A 15,940-nucleotide genomic window follows, 5' to 3' on the forward strand; every position below is an offset into this window, starting at 1 on the left:
ATCTTACCAAGATAGTTGTTATCGTCGAACTGTAGCGTAGAGCGTAAGTTAAGAAGTACAAACTGATTCTGTTATCGTTTTTAAAACACTTTCAACAACCTACTTAAAGCAAGTTTTCGCAACCAAAAAACAAAAATAATTCCTGGGAACTAGTTACGTACGTAGAAACTAGAAAAACAGAAAATAATAATTATATACTTCGGTACTAACATCTAGAAAGTACCTAAGTAGGTAAGTAAACGGTGAAAACACAAGAAAGTTGTTTGGTTCTGCTATCAACAATATTGTTGCATATATATATTATATATTCTCCAGACCGTGTTCGGTCAGTGTGACTGCGAGCTTCTCTCGTGTGCTCTCTGGTGGCTGTTATAGCCTAACTTATTGACGAACGTGCGACCGCATTGACGGCAAGTCAGCACTCCTCCGACAACATGATAGCATATGGCTCTCGGTGGTCTAGCCTTCAGCTCGTCACGCTTGGCGTCGAGATCTTCTCTCCGTTTTGCCTCGAACTCAAAGACCTTCTTCTGCACGGTGAGCCTCCACTCTGATCGGTTCTCAGCCTGCATCTCCCAGTGTGACGGATCTATGTCACACCTCATCACTACATTATCTATGTGTGTTGCATAGATAATGTAGTGGTCTAACTAAGGACATGTTCTTTTCTGTTCTTTTAAAAATATCTGCCTAGCATGTAGACATCCAAGTTTAATCAAGTCAGTACCTTTGTCTCTTAATGAGTTAGGAAGCTTTAACCATGCGAGGAAGGAAGTAGCTAAAGTACATTAAAAATAATAGCAAGAGAAATAAACTGTAGACTAGGTATATATATAGTAATTAGGTATATCCAGACGATAGATACCAAGCGGAGGGCGAAAATGAAAAGTTTCTATTGGAACCGAAATATTCACATCCTGATCTTTTTGCCATTGGAAAGTTATTGCTAACTTTAGACTACATATACTCGAGAATAATTAACAAATAAGGAAAGCTACAGCCGGCAAGATGACAGTGCAATAGTGGTGGAGGCTCCCGGTGCGTGACTCCGCCTGCACTTGACACACTTGGGACGAGCATTGTCTCGCGGCCTCACTGGTCTTGCTTGTCACGTCGATCCCTCCGCCCTACTCATATATTCTACCAGTTTTCCTTTAAACACAAGGTGAAAATAGTCGTGAATACGTATTTTCAGTCGCACTTACCTACGAACATCATTTAAGAAATTGAGGTGTGTAAACGAATTTCTATTAGAAGTAAAGATTAGAGAAACACAGGGTGAGTAAAGTCGGTAGAAGCTAGAAATGTGGAAGGCCAAGTGGCGATTGGAAGAGACTTGGAATCCAGAAGTCAACAGTTCTGATAGAAATAGAACAGGTAACGATTGAAGTTTATAAGAGCTAAGAGCCTATAGTAGCGCGTATCTAGTGTACGAATTAGCATGGATTGAAACTGGGTTCGATTCATGTTATTTTAGCGTACAGGTGCCGGAACTTGACCTCCAATTTGCCTCCAATTGTGATATTTCACAAGTTCACACTCTCAATGTACCTCATATCTCACATTTTAAATTCCGTTATGTGTCATTGTCATTACCACCGCCATTGCCGTAGAAAGTCGACTTTCTCGGAGCCTCGTGTTCTTTCACAGCAGTTTGATGAAAATTGCTAATGTCATCTGCTTAGCATTTACCGGTTCAATATAGAGAATGAAAGGCTGCGTTACCTTAATCGATTGAAGCTAGCCAGCTAGTAATATTTTTGCCTTCCAAGGAAAATACGAACAGTAGGGCTTTGTTAAGGTCGATCGTTATTCTATATTTGTCATTGAACAATCAATTTAATTGATGAAATGTGTTTGGTATAAAACCAATCGATTTAAAATATTCCGCAGCGTGACATGCAATAACCATTATTCTTTAGGTATCCACCAAAATGATGATGGGTATTCTTGTCGAAAACATAATGGCATTCCTACTTAAGTATAATTAGGTAGGTTTTAACTTCCCTATTATCATTTCTTGCTACCATTCCACACAGCCTACCAGCAACTTACAAACTCCCACTCTTAGAACTACGTGATATGTTTAAAGTAACCTGCTGCTCTCGACTACTCGCTCATAAACTGAAGGCATTATACTGTCAGCCCGACATAATTCTGACATCAGAGATCCATGCCACAGTAAATGCAGTCGTTGAAACTACTAACAGTGACCTTTCCCATTCCAGGCATGTCCCTGGACGAGGGCCGGCAGTCGCAGCGGCCGTACCGCTACGGCATGGTGTTGCTCTGCGCCGGAGCTCTCATCAACTGGCTGGGGCTGGCCGAGGACTACGCGGAGCCCGTGCGCTACGTGGGCGTGGCCTGCATCGTGGCCGGCGCGCTGCTCATCTGCGCCGCCATGTGCTGCTGGCTGCAGTCGCCCGCGCGCCAGCCGCACCACGACCGCGCCTCGCCCGACACGCATCAGGTGGGTTGCCGCGAGGTTATTGTGGGTTATGCTCGCCTAGTACTTTCAGGCTTCTGATGATAGCATTACAGGTGGGTTATGCTGCCCTAGTACATGCTACTGATGATAGCAGTAGTTCATCATTTTGAATCCATATATGGGTTTCTGCGAGGTTATGCTTTCCTAGTACTAACAGGCTGATGATAGCCGTTTTAACTTTATGTAACTATTGATTGGATAGACCCTCATAAAAAATAATTCTAATCTAAGTAATGCTTACGAGGCCGAGGCTCTTATTTCAAGTTTATGGAGTTTCTCTTTTCGTACGACCCGCCAGAAGCCATTGATTTAGTGGGCTTAACTATGTAGTCGGCGCATTGTTTGGCTTCGTACTAGGTAGACTAGGTATTGGCTTCAAAGTATATTTGCCACTAATCTGTGTGATGTGGTTACTAAAACATTTTTAACCGCAACTACTTACATCCGTTCAACCATAACTAGATTTCTACGTTATCGTCCAAATAACCATTTTGGTTAATGCATTTTGCCATTAGTTAGTCACAAATATTTAATTAGATTAGTAACCGGATAGATTTTCTGTTGGTAAACAAGTGCTATATGTAGAATGGTAGATAGGTAGATCTAGGCTTATGAAACCTAGAACTTGATATCCCTGTAACGCTATTGGTTGCGGTCTTTAGTAATGACCAAGTAGGGCAAAACACCCAGTAACTGACCATGTGCCAGTAACTGACCACCTTCCTCTTCAACTCCAATAAATAAGAAATATAGCCAAGCAGGGCCATCTAGTGAACATCCAGTCTATTTTGTGGTTCATTGAGAGCATTACTGATACAAAAGATTTTGCCAGCCGCCAACAGATGGATAGTGAGCGATCGAAAAAGTTCAGTTGGCGCGCGAACCGAGTAAATTGCAGTTGTGACTAACGTATTTGTTAAGGTAAGTGAATTTTTTGATCGTAAAATTTACCATGAAAAAAATTGAAATCATTGAAAGAAAAAAATATACCATATAGATTTAATTATAAAGATTACGTTTTTGATAAGATTCAGCTTGTTATTTCCCGTTTGATTGTTTTTAATGGGGTGGACAGTTACTGGACGACAAAACAGCGATTTTCCAATAACTGACCACCTATGTCGGTTATTGGGATTTTTGGTTGAAGCTGAATTTATGCAAAATAAGAACGTAATATTAAAGGTCATATGTGCCATTTTCTTGTGTCAAAATATGAGCATTCTATCTTCACTCCTTCCATTTACTGACATAGGTGGTCAGTTATTGGGTAAATTGGTGGTCAGTTACTGGTATTATTATATATGATATATTTTTACAGCTTTCAGCGAGATGAAGAAGCGCCAAGATAGCAAAAAAAGTATAGAAAAGGCAATTCCACTTGTCTGAGACAAACTAGGATCAACAAGACATTCCAATATAATTCAGGGTGACATGCAAGCACCTTTTAAAATATAGAGAATTCAAACACAAAGTCCAAGTTTGTTCCAGATTCGGTATTAGCTGATGAGGAAGATAAAAACGCTAGTGGAGCATACTATCAGCCTAGGATAATGTGGATCCTCCAGGATAAAGACAGATGTCACCATTTTTCCTTAAAGATAATCCTTGGAGCAGTTCCTTCAAGAATGCAAGACCAGGAGACAAATGGCTTTCACCATCTCACTCTATGAAAAGATACTCAAATGCTATCTTCAGAACAGCTGAAGGCGTACCTAACCAATGCCAGCGCTTGTGAACCAGATGAAATTGGTTCCCCGAGCACAAAAGCACTTGGCGAACAAGACCTCAATGACGCTATTAATGACCCAACCCAATATACGTTACCGACGAAACGCGCCTCCACATTTTTCCAAAGACAGGCAAAGCCACTTCAGCAAAATAAAAAAAAGAAAGCATCACTACAATGCTAGCACCCTCAGCCGGTGCAACAACACGCCCTTCAATGGCATTATGAACGGCCAGCGGATTTCAAACAGAACGGTTAAATTGGCACACAAGAAATGGGGCATTCTTCTATAAGTTGTTACCACGACCAACACCCCAGCCATTTGGAACCGATACCACAACTATCCGGAATCCACTGGCAACGCTATACTATCATTGGCAGACACATTAGTCCAGCAGCGGAAAATGCAGAAAGTACAGCAATGTTCTGCTTCAGTGACGCCTCTTCAACGAGGCAAAGATTCCCTGATTTCTTGCAGAAATGACTACTCCTGTCTTTGGCCAATAACCTACGAAAGCACGTTTCAACAGCATCCTAAATATTCCAGTTGAATCCTCAACAAAGTCATTGAAATCCCGTTCGTCAAGGCATCCATCTTTGTATCCTGAAATACTAACCCCCAATATCTGATTCGGTCATAATTACAATGGCTAGCCACAATGACTCTTTTAGCCGCACTGAAAGTCTCTGGGTGGGGTTTCAGCAATAATGAAAACCATCTGTTTCTGGTCCTACATCCTTGAAAGGACCGGCGGGGAAAGGGCCTACTTTTCCGGCGGGGAATTTATGTTTTCCCAGGCCGACAATACAATCCACCACGATTCCTCCTCCTCATCAGTTGATACCGAATATGGAAAAGACCGGCTTTAGCGCTTGGATTCGCTACTTTATATTTAAGAAAATGCTCGTTTCTGGCACCATTAATGCTTCATGGGCCTGTCCCACTGATCCTGGCTTGTTCCGGACAAACAAAATCGCCCTTTCTGTGACTTATCTGAAGGTACTACATTGGGGCCACTTAATCTCCCTGAAAGCTGTAAATTTAAAATACGTGTTCACTATGTGCATGTGTGTTTATTCCTTTGTTTTTAGTATTTAACAAAAATGCATAAACATGTGTTTTTAATAAATAAATGGTTGATTATTAGGATAAGATATCATTTAAATTATGCATTAATCTGATTAATTAATTTAATGCACTTTTCAGTTAAGAAACCTTGAGCAAAAGTGATGTGTCACATATTAAAAGAGACCAGAGGATCGGTACTATTACATGAAGTAATCAAATAAAGAAATAATAATAAGATTTCATCATAATTCCATTTTTAAACCATTTTAAATTGGTGGTCAGTTACTGGCATCGAGTGTGGTCAGTTACTAGATTTTAGTGGTCAGTTACTGGGAAAATCACTACTTTTTGTTTGCAAAAATATATAAAAAAATGAGTAACTTCTTCATGTTTGCTATTTACTCAGGAATGTAGCTCTGTTATTCTAGTTTCTAAAACAAAAATCGGATTTAATAAGCGATAAGAATTGAGCCCGCTACAGATAAATTACTGGAACAACTCCCTTAAGGTGGTCAGTTACTGGGTGTTTTGCCCTACTTGTCTGCATATCGAGTGGCTCGGTGCAATACTGGTTATCATTTCCTCATCGCGATATGCATTACTTTACATCGTATCTTTCAAAACAACCGAGATAATGGGATATCATCTTGAGGAGAATCGTTGAAGATGTTGTCAACAAAAGTGGGTAGTAGGAAAACTTTTCAACAAGTTGGCAACAAGAGTGTGAACTGACAATGAACTTGCGGTTTCAGATCGACGACCCGATCCACGTGATCTCGATGCCGGACGAGGAGACGATGCAGCAGAAGCCGCCGGACTACGAGTCGGTGGCGGGCGCGCCGCCCACGTACGACGACGCCATCAAGCTGAACCCGGCGCGGCTGCTGGCGGCCGGCGGCAGCGCGCCCCGCGACCTGCCGCCCCCCGGCGTGGTGCCCGACGACCCCGCGCCCGTGCACCGCGCCCGCGCCGTCCCCAAGACCCCCCCGCCCCCCTACCGCCCCGCGCACTCCATCAGATGAGCCCAGCCGCGCCCCCGACGCAGACCCGTGCTACTTTAAATCGACTGCTGTTTCATGCGAAGACACCTGTATATACTTAGCGGTACTCTGGATTGATATCAATCTGTTGGCGCTACTGCGCTCGTAATGTACAGTTGCTCGAGAGTCTGCGCATGGAACGACCGTTATTTTGTAAGTTACCGAGCTTAGACGAGCGATGTGTACTTATGTGATATATGTAGGCAGTTTGTAATTACTTATTATGTTTAAAAGTTATGTAATGAACTGTTTAGTGTAAGGCAAGTATTTTCTAAAATATGAAATGGACAGAGGTCCGTATCAGGCCTCTCGACAAGTATTGTAGGAGTATTGATTGAAAATAGGAAATAAAATTTTCTTCCAGACTGTAAATTAGTAGTCTCTTTGACGATGTAATGGAATACCCATGAACCAGTACACGGCAGGTGACGCCGATCAAGACTCAGTAGAAGATTGTTTTCCTTAAGTGTATTTTCCTGATCATTATGCGAGTTAGTAGTAGCACTGTGCCATTACATTTAATTATGTAATTATCTAACTGTTCACTTTATGTACTGTATAACTGTTTATCCGACCAGCGTAATCAAGTGGTAGATAAGAAATTATTTTAGAAAAATGTGATAATCTTAACTAATTTATTTAAATTTAAGAACTTCACTTTACAACTGAATTAAAATTGCCGATTTTGCAAAAAATCTAGTCTACTACATAATAAAAGTATCCACTCTGTTGATTTTTGTGGGTACCTTACTTGATATTTTTTGTAATTTGTACACATTTTGTCTGCACAACTACATTATATATATTTCACCTTCTTTCGACATGACTGCAGTTGGTTTAAAGTTTAAATTCATTGTTACAAACCTACCCAACCTTTTCACAACATCGAAAACTCATCGCTAACTCACTGCCTGAAAAAAAACTGTTGGCCTTAGGTACTTTTAATATTAATTACTAAGTTGGAATCACCATCAAGCAATAATATTAATTAATGTTTACCTACTTTAAGAAGTGTAAAATAGCGATAATGTCTAAACGAGTTATAATTAACCTGCCTTTTAGCATAAACCAGTTTTGTCATAAATGGGACCAAATACCTAATTTCCTATCCCTAGCCATTTCCAAAATGTATAAAATTAGTTTTGTATTGAATAATGATGATGAGTGTGTCGGACTGCAAGTGAGCCTCATAGATTTTACAATGCTGAAGTTGTGCATTTATTATTTGTACATTGTACAAAGATGAAAGTTAGGAGTGTACATAGAAAATAAATGTTGTTATTAAATTACGCCTGTGTTTTATTTACGTCTAATAGAATTAATAATTTACTTATTGGGAAGCTAGCTACAACAGATATTACATACATACATTAGTTAGGTACTTGACGGTCAAGTCAGAGTAACATAGGTCAGCTTGTGAGGCGAGCTGTTAGGCGTTAGCGACCCCAACCACCCAATGCCAAGGAGACCCACGGTTCGTCATCTCTGGCTGTTTGTCCAGTGTGAATACTGACGAGGAACTGGATCTTCCACTCTCGCTTGCCTTCATTGGCTGGCTTGTGAACCGCTAGAGCAGAAATGCTCGAGGAAGGATGTATTACCACGTGTTACCCAGTAAGGTGCTTGCAGGGATCTTGACCGATCCGATAACATGATTGTCCTGCGAGCTGTGGAAGCCTCTCCATCGAAATTTAAATATTTAAATGTAATTTGGCGCACTGTGGGGGATTCGGAAGCGGAAAACGATTCGGAAAACATGAGAAAAAAAAACTGTTGTTTGATTTCTCATTTCCTCATTTTGAATTTCGCGCCAACGATGATTATGTCTATGGATCTAATGAACTTTTTATTTATTATTCTGAGGTATGGGTCAGTCGAAATGACCGACCTACCGACAAGTTGTAGCGAGTATAGGAAGCGGTATCTAGATCACAGACCCACTCAACAAATATATCGTTCACAGAGTACCAACATGTCATGAAGTTGACATCCATCACCTGTCAAGGAGATTCCCCCACCCCACTTCTCTACCCCTCCTATTCTTTGCATTGTTGTTTGTTGCATTGTTTGAATTCAAACAAAAAAGTAATAAAATCTAATAATTACGGCCTTTCTTCTATGAAAAACATGCCGGTGGAACTCAACAGCTTAACTGAAGGCTGGTTGGAACTTGAAAGTGATCCTGGTTTGTTTACTTTGCTACTGGAAGACTTCGGTGTGAAGGGAGTGCAGGTGGAAGAAATATATGATCTGCACAAGCCACTGGAGAGTCCGGTGTACGGGTTCATCTTCCTGTTCCGCTGGATCGAGGAGCGGCGCTCGCGGCGCAAGTTCGTGGAGCAGATCGAGAGCTTCGTCCGCGATGAGGAGACCATCAACAACATATTCTTCGCCCAACAAATGGTGCCGAACAGTTGCGCGACGCACGCTCTTCTTTCAATCTTATTAAACTGCCCCAATTTGCATTTAGGCGAAACGCTGAGCAGGCTAAAGGTGTTCAGTATTTACAAGTTTTATGTACAATTATTTGTCAATCTTGTGTAACATTAAGTAAACATCAGTATAATAATTTTCCAGCATCATACACTTGGAATGAATCCAGAGAACAAAGGATGGGCAATAGGAAATACGCCGGAGCTTGCATGTGCACACAATTCTCATGCTATCCCACAAGCCAGGAAGAAGACTGATAAAAATGCTGGAGTATCCACAGGCCGTTTCACAGGTATTTTATTCTATTTCATAATACATCCTACATTTATTGCAGTGTAGCTTAAAGCCTTATAAGAATTTTCTTCCTATTTATTTCTAAACAAAGACCTATACTTATCCTTAAAGTGCCCATAATCTTTATTTACAGGAGAAGCATATCACTTTGTAAGTTTTGTACCAATAAACGGTCACTTATTTGAGTTGGATGGGTTGAAGCCATTTCCCACAGACCATGGTCCGTGGGCGGTGGATGAGGACTGGACGGAGAAGTTCAGACGGGTAATGTCCGAGAGACTTGGCCGAGATGCTGGTGAACAAGTACATGACATCAGGTAATTCCTATTAGATCAGTATAAGAAGTCTGGTTTGTTAAACACTAGCAGAAATAAATATTTAAATACTACACCTACACCAGAGCCATACTGATGCACAGCCAGTAGCATGGTTAGATTATTGTTTGTGCTTATGAGGAACCTATAAACAGTATGAGTGATGTGTGCTGCTGATGGAAAATATGTGAACATATTAATTAGCTAATTTGATTCATTACTATCATTACACACTAATAGGAATGTTAATGAGCTTCATTTTCCTCAGATTCAATCTAATGGCAGTTGTACCTGATAGAAGAATTGCATTCACAAAAACCCTGGGATCTCTAGAGCTAAATCAGAAAAGAGTGAAGGAAGCATTATCCAAAATAAGCAAACATTTCAGACATATTCATTCAAAGGGAATTCAATATAATGGTAAATAATTTTGAAAGTACTACTTACCTGCTTTTTGCTTGTCCTCAAATTTTATCCTTTCTTTTAAAATTTTGAATTGTGGCCAAAATAACTGTATCAGTGATGGGAGGGTTATGATTTAAACCTTACCCAATATGTAGAATCATTACTAACTCATCATGGTAAAATATTCCAGAGCAAGGTGAACTGATATCCACACATGGAGAGGAGTCAATGATTGAGGACATGGATGAGCAGATCAGTGAAGACACCATCATCTCGGCGCTGGAAGCCTCGGAGGTGCACACATTTGAAGTGGACTTCACTGTACCTATGGCCATTGAGATTGGCACCACGGATCAAGAGCAACAAGACAGTAGGATTGTTCTTGGTAAGCACTAACAAATATTTCCCTCTCCTTGATTAACTCAGAGGAATCCGTGAAATGGCACCACAAGCTGGGAACGAGAGACAGGCCACCACAATTTGTGTCACTCAGTGTTTTGGCTATATCCTTTTAGGCTACCGTCCAGATATGTATGTTGTCAGTCGTTCTGCACTGCTATCTCTAACCCTCCTACAAATCGTTTGTGGCTCCATGTACTGTCTCCCACATCTTTAAAGAGGATAAGATTTCTTATAACTATGTTTTTTTAATTTCCAGTAAGTCCAGTCGACCAAGGAGCTACAGTAAAATTTGTCACAATAGACAGAGACAGCCAAATACTCGAAAACGTAAGTCTAAACATATTACATACTACTACAATTTTATTTGTATTACCATACATAACTTATGCAAAATGTCTCCAATCTGTTTCTCTTTCAGATTTATCCAACCTCAACAACAGCTCTCATAAGAAGTAATGATTCCCCTATTCTAGTCTACAGAGAAATAACTGAAGATCAGCCTATGAAACTTTCAAAGCTGTTTTTCACTCAGGCAGAGCTCAACGCACTGCTGAGCAAAGTCAACAAGGAAATACAATCGTGTCAGCAGGCTCTCAATGATGAAAACGATAAAAGAGATATGTATAAGGTAAATAATTCTACTGTCTAATTAAAAAAAAACACACGCACTCACGGCTTGTACTAATGTACTCCCTTGCGGGGTAGGCAGAGGTGCATTGCTGCACCCACTTTTCGCCAGAGTGTTATGTTAGTCCCAATGTAATAGGGGGCAGGCCTATTGCCATTTTTACGGGCACATCCAAGACCCGAGAACAAATATCTGTGTTTAAACAAATATCTGCCCCAGCCGGTAATCGACCCCGGGACCATCGGCTCAGTAGTCAGGATCACTAACCACTACGCCATTCGGTCGTCGTTACTGTCTAATTATTTCATGAAATAACTGGTTTTATTTAATCACAAGCTTTCATGGAGCGTCCATCAGTACCGCGTCACTAGGCCGTGGCTATGGTTGCGTTTGAATGACTTAGAGGCCACTCACCAATCATATCGCGAAAATATCGCTACATGTTGCACTACTTTTGCTTTAGACGCAACAGATCTTTGAGTCATCAAAATTCATAACCATTTCCCTGCAGGTGGACGATTGCCGGCGCACGCACAACTACGACGAGTTCATCTGCGCGTTCCTCTCGATGTTAGCCGAGCGAGGGGCGCTGGGCGAGCTGGTGGGCGCGCAGCTGGACCGCGGCCGCAGCGCCCGCGTGCGCCGCCGCCGCCCGCGCCCGCGCCCCCGGGCTAGGGTGCGGCCAAGGAAGTGAACTGTCGATGTGGAGTGAGGATTATTATGATTGCTTTAAAAGTCTTTGTATGTTAATAATGGAACATTATCCCATGCGATTATGTTCAGTTACTGAGCAAATATTCACTACGTTTTTTATCAGTTACAAACGCTGGTCGTTATGATATGGTCGACTATTACTATTTATACAAGAACATGTATTTGTCATATTACTTTATGTGAAAATAGGGTAGGAAAATCTTCCTAGCAACTTAACTCATACGGAAAATTGACTGTTTAATTTATTTACATATCCCTGATACTATAAAGTATTTTACTTTAATTTTATTTAAGTATATAAGTATTGTTTCGTAGATTATTAAAAAAATACTGATATAAACTAAGTACTGTATATTAATTTAACAACACCCCTTAAAACTTATCTATAACTCGACTCCGGCTAGGACGGCAGAGCGAACGCTGAATATCATTCAAAACAATATTGGCAGATATTCTTATGCTGCGCTGTAACACAAGTAAGATATGCTGCTCTAAAAGATAAATTAGGAATATACTAAGTGTGCCTATTGATCACAAGATTAATCGTCTTCGATGATATAACAAATGAAAATGCAAGGTTTTAAAAACGATTTTATTAGTTAACTACGAACAGCGCCGTATTTACATAATCGTCATATTGTTAAAGAAATGTAACAACAACAACAGCAAGAAATTATTGTTTGCTCAGGCACGTATTCCACCAAACTTCATTCAAAATAACCACGACAAATACTTATCCATGACACCAATTCCTATATGTAGTTAGCGAAAATAGTTATTTTACTTCAAATCTTCATCAATATTGCTCATGTCGAAACATTTTATGATCTATGATAAACCTAACTTCGGCAAACTCTATAGTCATTCAACAAAGCGCCATCCGGTTGCAACAAGTTATTATTGTCGTGCGACAACAATTTACTTAGGTACTAGATAACATTTGCACAAACAACTATCATATTATTATATAATTGAATCTGCTGTGATCATTTAACAATGAGGAGTGATCATTAAGTATTGGCTTCATTTATTGCTAAAGTGGCATACAAGGCAAGTACTCGATGAAAAAACTTATCGTATCACAGACTAACAGAAATATTCAAATCATACTACTTAATTTCACTATTTGTATGGCACTAGACTATCAAGTGAACCTATAACGATCAAGGCAGTATTGAACTTATTTTCGTAATTTTAAGTAATTGATTTTATGAATAATTGTGATAATTAAAAATATAGAATAAATCAATTCATAACAGTAAACGTATACATAATAATAAACTCTTTGAAATAATAAGCCGACAAATCCTGTTACATTTCAATCACAATATAACTGAATTTCTACGACTATGGGTTCTCAACAATATATTTTCCCATATAATTAAAAGAAATAATACTCGACAACAACAATTGATAAACGGTGTAGAAGGTGAAGGCAGTGGCCCCGCGCTGGCGGCGCCTCACAACCGACTCACTTATTGCTATTATCACTACTTCAGAATTGCACTACTTTGGGTGTCCACTGGGAAATTCGAACCGGAAGCATACAATTAAACCTAACTCGGCGTGATTTGAGCGAAACATATTACATATGCACATGCATAAATAAACACTATTGCACCTGCAAGATTAAAAAAAAATATTCTTAATTATTTGATCAAAATAATATCCTCAAAATTTCACTAACAAAAAAAATCTACATCAAACCTTAGCACTCTAAACTACGCATACATTCTCGATAATAAGGAACAATGTTATGAATGAATAAGTGTAAAATAACAGTGTATATTAAATGTCCGTGTTGAGTGGGGCGGGCGGTTTCAACTGTCGCTGGGGGCGGCGGCGGCGGCGGCGACAGCGGGGGCGGGGGCGGGCGGGTCGCCGGGCAGGGGCAGGTCCTTCAGCTGACGCTTCTCTATCTCCGCCTTGAACTGCTCGATGTCTTGAGGGCTGTTCAACAAATGGATTCAATTAATTACCTTGGTTTGGCATAGAAAATAGGCATGACATGAAAAAACTATGAGTTCTTGCCCTACATTGAATCGAAAGCTGCCTTATAGAATGACGCGACATCCAACAGGAACAGCACGTTCGTCGGTCAATTTGATGGTACACCACTATCTATCAACGTCGCGACATTCGTGCTAGGAATTGCAAAATAACTAACCTGATCTGCACAAACAGTATCCCGTTGATCAGGTTGAGCATGTCAATGACGGAGGGTATCGGCGGCGGCTGGATGTGCAGCGGCGGCGGCGCGGGCGCGGCGTGCGGCGCGCGGTTGAACGCCTCCGTCAGACGCTTCTGAAGTACGACGGCTTGTTGCGTGAGGTGGCGCAGGCATTCGGACGACTCGCGGGTCTTCTCGTGTTTTTCGCCGAGCTGGAAGAGAATTGTAAATTTATTTATTAAAGGTGAAGGTTTGTGAGTGTTTGTTTGTGAAACGGCTGAAGCAATTTTGATGAAATGATAACTTTATCCCGGTATTCCCACTAGAAAACGTGGTATGGCGAAGCAAAACTCGCGGGGAAAGCTAGTAGGTTTTCTTCTATAGTCTTCAGCGAGCGTCATTGTGCTACCACAAAGCAGTTGTGTGTGCTACCCTTTCAACCTACACCTAACGTACTTCTGTCCGTATTTTGAGAATGATTGTCTATGGTAATGGCCATATACCTACTACACAGTAATGGCACACTACTCACCAGCTGCTTATAGATGGAGTAGGTCTCCTTCTCGTGCTGCAGCGCGGCGCGGAAGTCCCCGAGGCAGCTGAGCGTGCGCGCCAGCAGGTGCCTCGCCACCGCCGTCTTGAGCGGGATTGTGCCACCATTACAACCTACACCTAACCTCACGCACTGCCGTCCTAATTCAAAGAACGATTGTCTATAGCGAGCGCCATTGTGCCACCATTACAACATATACCTAAATTTCGTCGGCTGAACGATGTATTTCTTTTTCGAGTTGCTCCCATAATGACAGTTCTTCAGTATGTCGGTAATATTGACGTGTCTTTAGAAACTTAAACGTATGTATTTCGGTCATTATTTTAAGAAAGCCGTGACTTTCGAAGTATCTTCTACGCTATAAAATACTCACAAGCTGCTTATAGATGGAGTAGGTCTCCTTCTCGTGCTGCAGCGCGGCGCGGAAGTCCCCGAGGCAGCTGAGCGTGCGCGCCAGCAGGTGTCTCGCCACCGCCGTCTTGAGCGAGCGAGCGCCGTGAACCAGGACGGTTATCGCGAGCGCCTTTTCAACGAAGCGGAGAGAGAGCTCGTACTCGCCGACCGCGTGCAGGATTAGCGCTATGTTGCTCTGTGGAGGGAGGATAGGTCTGTTAGTTGCGTTGTATGAGAATAAAATCAGGTGTAGAAGTAGAAAAACATGTTCCATTGCAGTTTTAGAGTGCGTTGCACCATTTAACTTTAACCATTACAAACGTCACATCGTCTGTCAAAGCATCGGTTAAGCGAAAAATTGGTTGCACCATTCAACTATGGTTAAAATGACGTCATAACTTTAACGATAACCATAACCACCCAATGTTGGCCGGTTACTGCTATTGTTAAAGTCAGGTAGCTGTCAAACGCATTGTATAACCTCAAAGTAACAGTATTACGTACAAATATTAATATTAAATAATTCTTATCATGTCGCTTCTACGTGAAATATAGCTTGAAACAAGTTCCTCAGAAATTGAGATTGAGGTGGAGTAAGTACGGAACTTACGAAATATTAAGAGAAAGCTGTACTTTCAGAGAACTGATAGATTCGCAACTAAGGGATGAGAACTCGTTCTTGGATAGGTTCCAGGTCTCAAAAATGTGGCTCGTGTGTTGGCTTTAAAACTAGAACCTTTCTTACTGCCTCCAACGACTAAGTAAGTAGCAATGCACCTATTATTATGTTGTAGGCGTAATGATCATCTTCACCACCAAATAAGCGTCCATTTCTAGCCATGGGCTCTCCCAAGGAGCGAAACAACACTGTGCCCTCGGCCTTCCTTATCCAGCCACTACCGGCTACCTGCCGGTTGCCGGTCCAGCGCAGCAATCTAATATCAAAGTAACATACGTAACTCTTTAATTGAATAACCTTGTTTTCAGAAATTTTGCAATCACTCAAATACAGCAATTTATCAATGAAAATAAGGACAGAACTAAGAAGAGTGCAGCCCTTTATAGTGGCTACGCTATAGCTGCATAATACATATATTATGTAACAAAATGAGAGACCCTGTACCACCAGCTAGGTTTTTTTTTATGATGATTCATCATCTGATGAAGAGGAACCTGTCTATGCAGTTAACAGGAATGTTAATAAAAATAAAATATTTCAATAGATTACATCGTTAGTTTTAATTTTGTTTAATTTCAACTTCATCATCATCATCATCATCATCATCATCAGCCAATAATCATCCACTGCTG

The 15,940-nt window shown here is 40.9% G+C and overlaps 3 protein-coding genes across 10 annotated transcripts in view; 2 read left to right on the forward strand and 1 right to left on the reverse strand.

Annotated features, from left to right (window-relative positions):
- LOC119692965 overlaps positions 1-7,612 on the forward strand; it is a 60,842-nt gene extending 53,230 nt beyond the window's left edge. For all 6 annotated transcript variants that reach the window (XM_038114697.2, XM_038114693.2, XM_038114694.2 and 3 more), the window contains 2 exons: positions 2,229-2,470; positions 6,036-7,612. In XM_038114697.2, coding sequence (XP_037970625.2) covers positions 2,229-2,470; positions 6,036-6,305 — 512 coding nt within the window. In that variant the 3' untranslated portion in view covers positions 6,306-7,612. The remainder of the gene's footprint in view (positions 1-2,228; positions 2,471-6,035) is intronic.
- A 714-nt stretch (positions 7,613-8,326) lies between these two features.
- Positions 8,327-11,857, forward strand: LOC105397533 (ubiquitin carboxyl-terminal hydrolase calypso). The gene is made up of 8 exons (XM_011569558.3): positions 8,327-8,816; positions 8,901-9,048; positions 9,184-9,367; positions 9,633-9,784; positions 9,960-10,154; positions 10,428-10,498; positions 10,590-10,799; positions 11,311-11,857. Exons 1-8 carry the CDS (start codon positions 8,442-8,444, stop codon positions 11,491-11,493), a joined length of 1,518 nt encoding a protein of 505 aa, XP_011567860.2. The 5' UTR covers positions 8,327-8,441; the 3' UTR covers positions 11,494-11,857.
- Positions 11,858-12,091: 234 nt separating this feature from the next.
- Positions 12,092-15,940, reverse strand: part of LOC105394184 (clustered mitochondria protein homolog) — a 30,950-nt gene continuing 27,101 nt past the window's right edge. For all 3 annotated transcript variants that reach the window (XM_048622371.1, XM_048622370.1, XM_048622369.1), the window contains 3 exons: positions 14,610-14,825; positions 13,681-13,895; positions 12,092-13,463 (listed from right to left, as the gene is read on the reverse strand). In XM_048622371.1, the coding sequence (XP_048478328.1) occupies positions 13,334-13,463; positions 13,681-13,895; positions 14,610-14,825 (561 nt within the window). In that variant the 3' untranslated portion in view covers positions 12,092-13,333. The remainder of the gene's footprint in view (positions 13,464-13,680; positions 13,896-14,609; positions 14,826-15,940) is intronic.

The sequence above is a fragment of the Plutella xylostella genome, chromosome 8 (assembly GCF_932276165.1).
Source record: "Plutella xylostella chromosome 8, ilPluXylo3.1, whole genome shotgun sequence".
Taxonomy (NCBI): Eukaryota; Metazoa; Arthropoda; class Insecta; order Lepidoptera; family Plutellidae; genus Plutella; species Plutella xylostella.

Bases quoted from the DNA above. Each gene is read 5' to 3' on its own strand.
- LOC105397533 (XM_011569558.3), top strand. From the start codon at position 8,442: ATGAAAAACATGCCGGTGGAACTCAACAGCTTAACTGAAGGCTGGTTG. The intron at 8,817-8,900 runs GTGTTCAGTATT...ATAATTTTCCAG, and splicing joins AAACGCTGAGCAGGCTAAAG to CATCATACACTTGGAATGAA. The intron at 10,155-10,427 runs GTAAGCACTAAC...TTTAATTTCCAG, and splicing joins AGACAGTAGGATTGTTCTTG to TAAGTCCAGTCGACCAAGGA.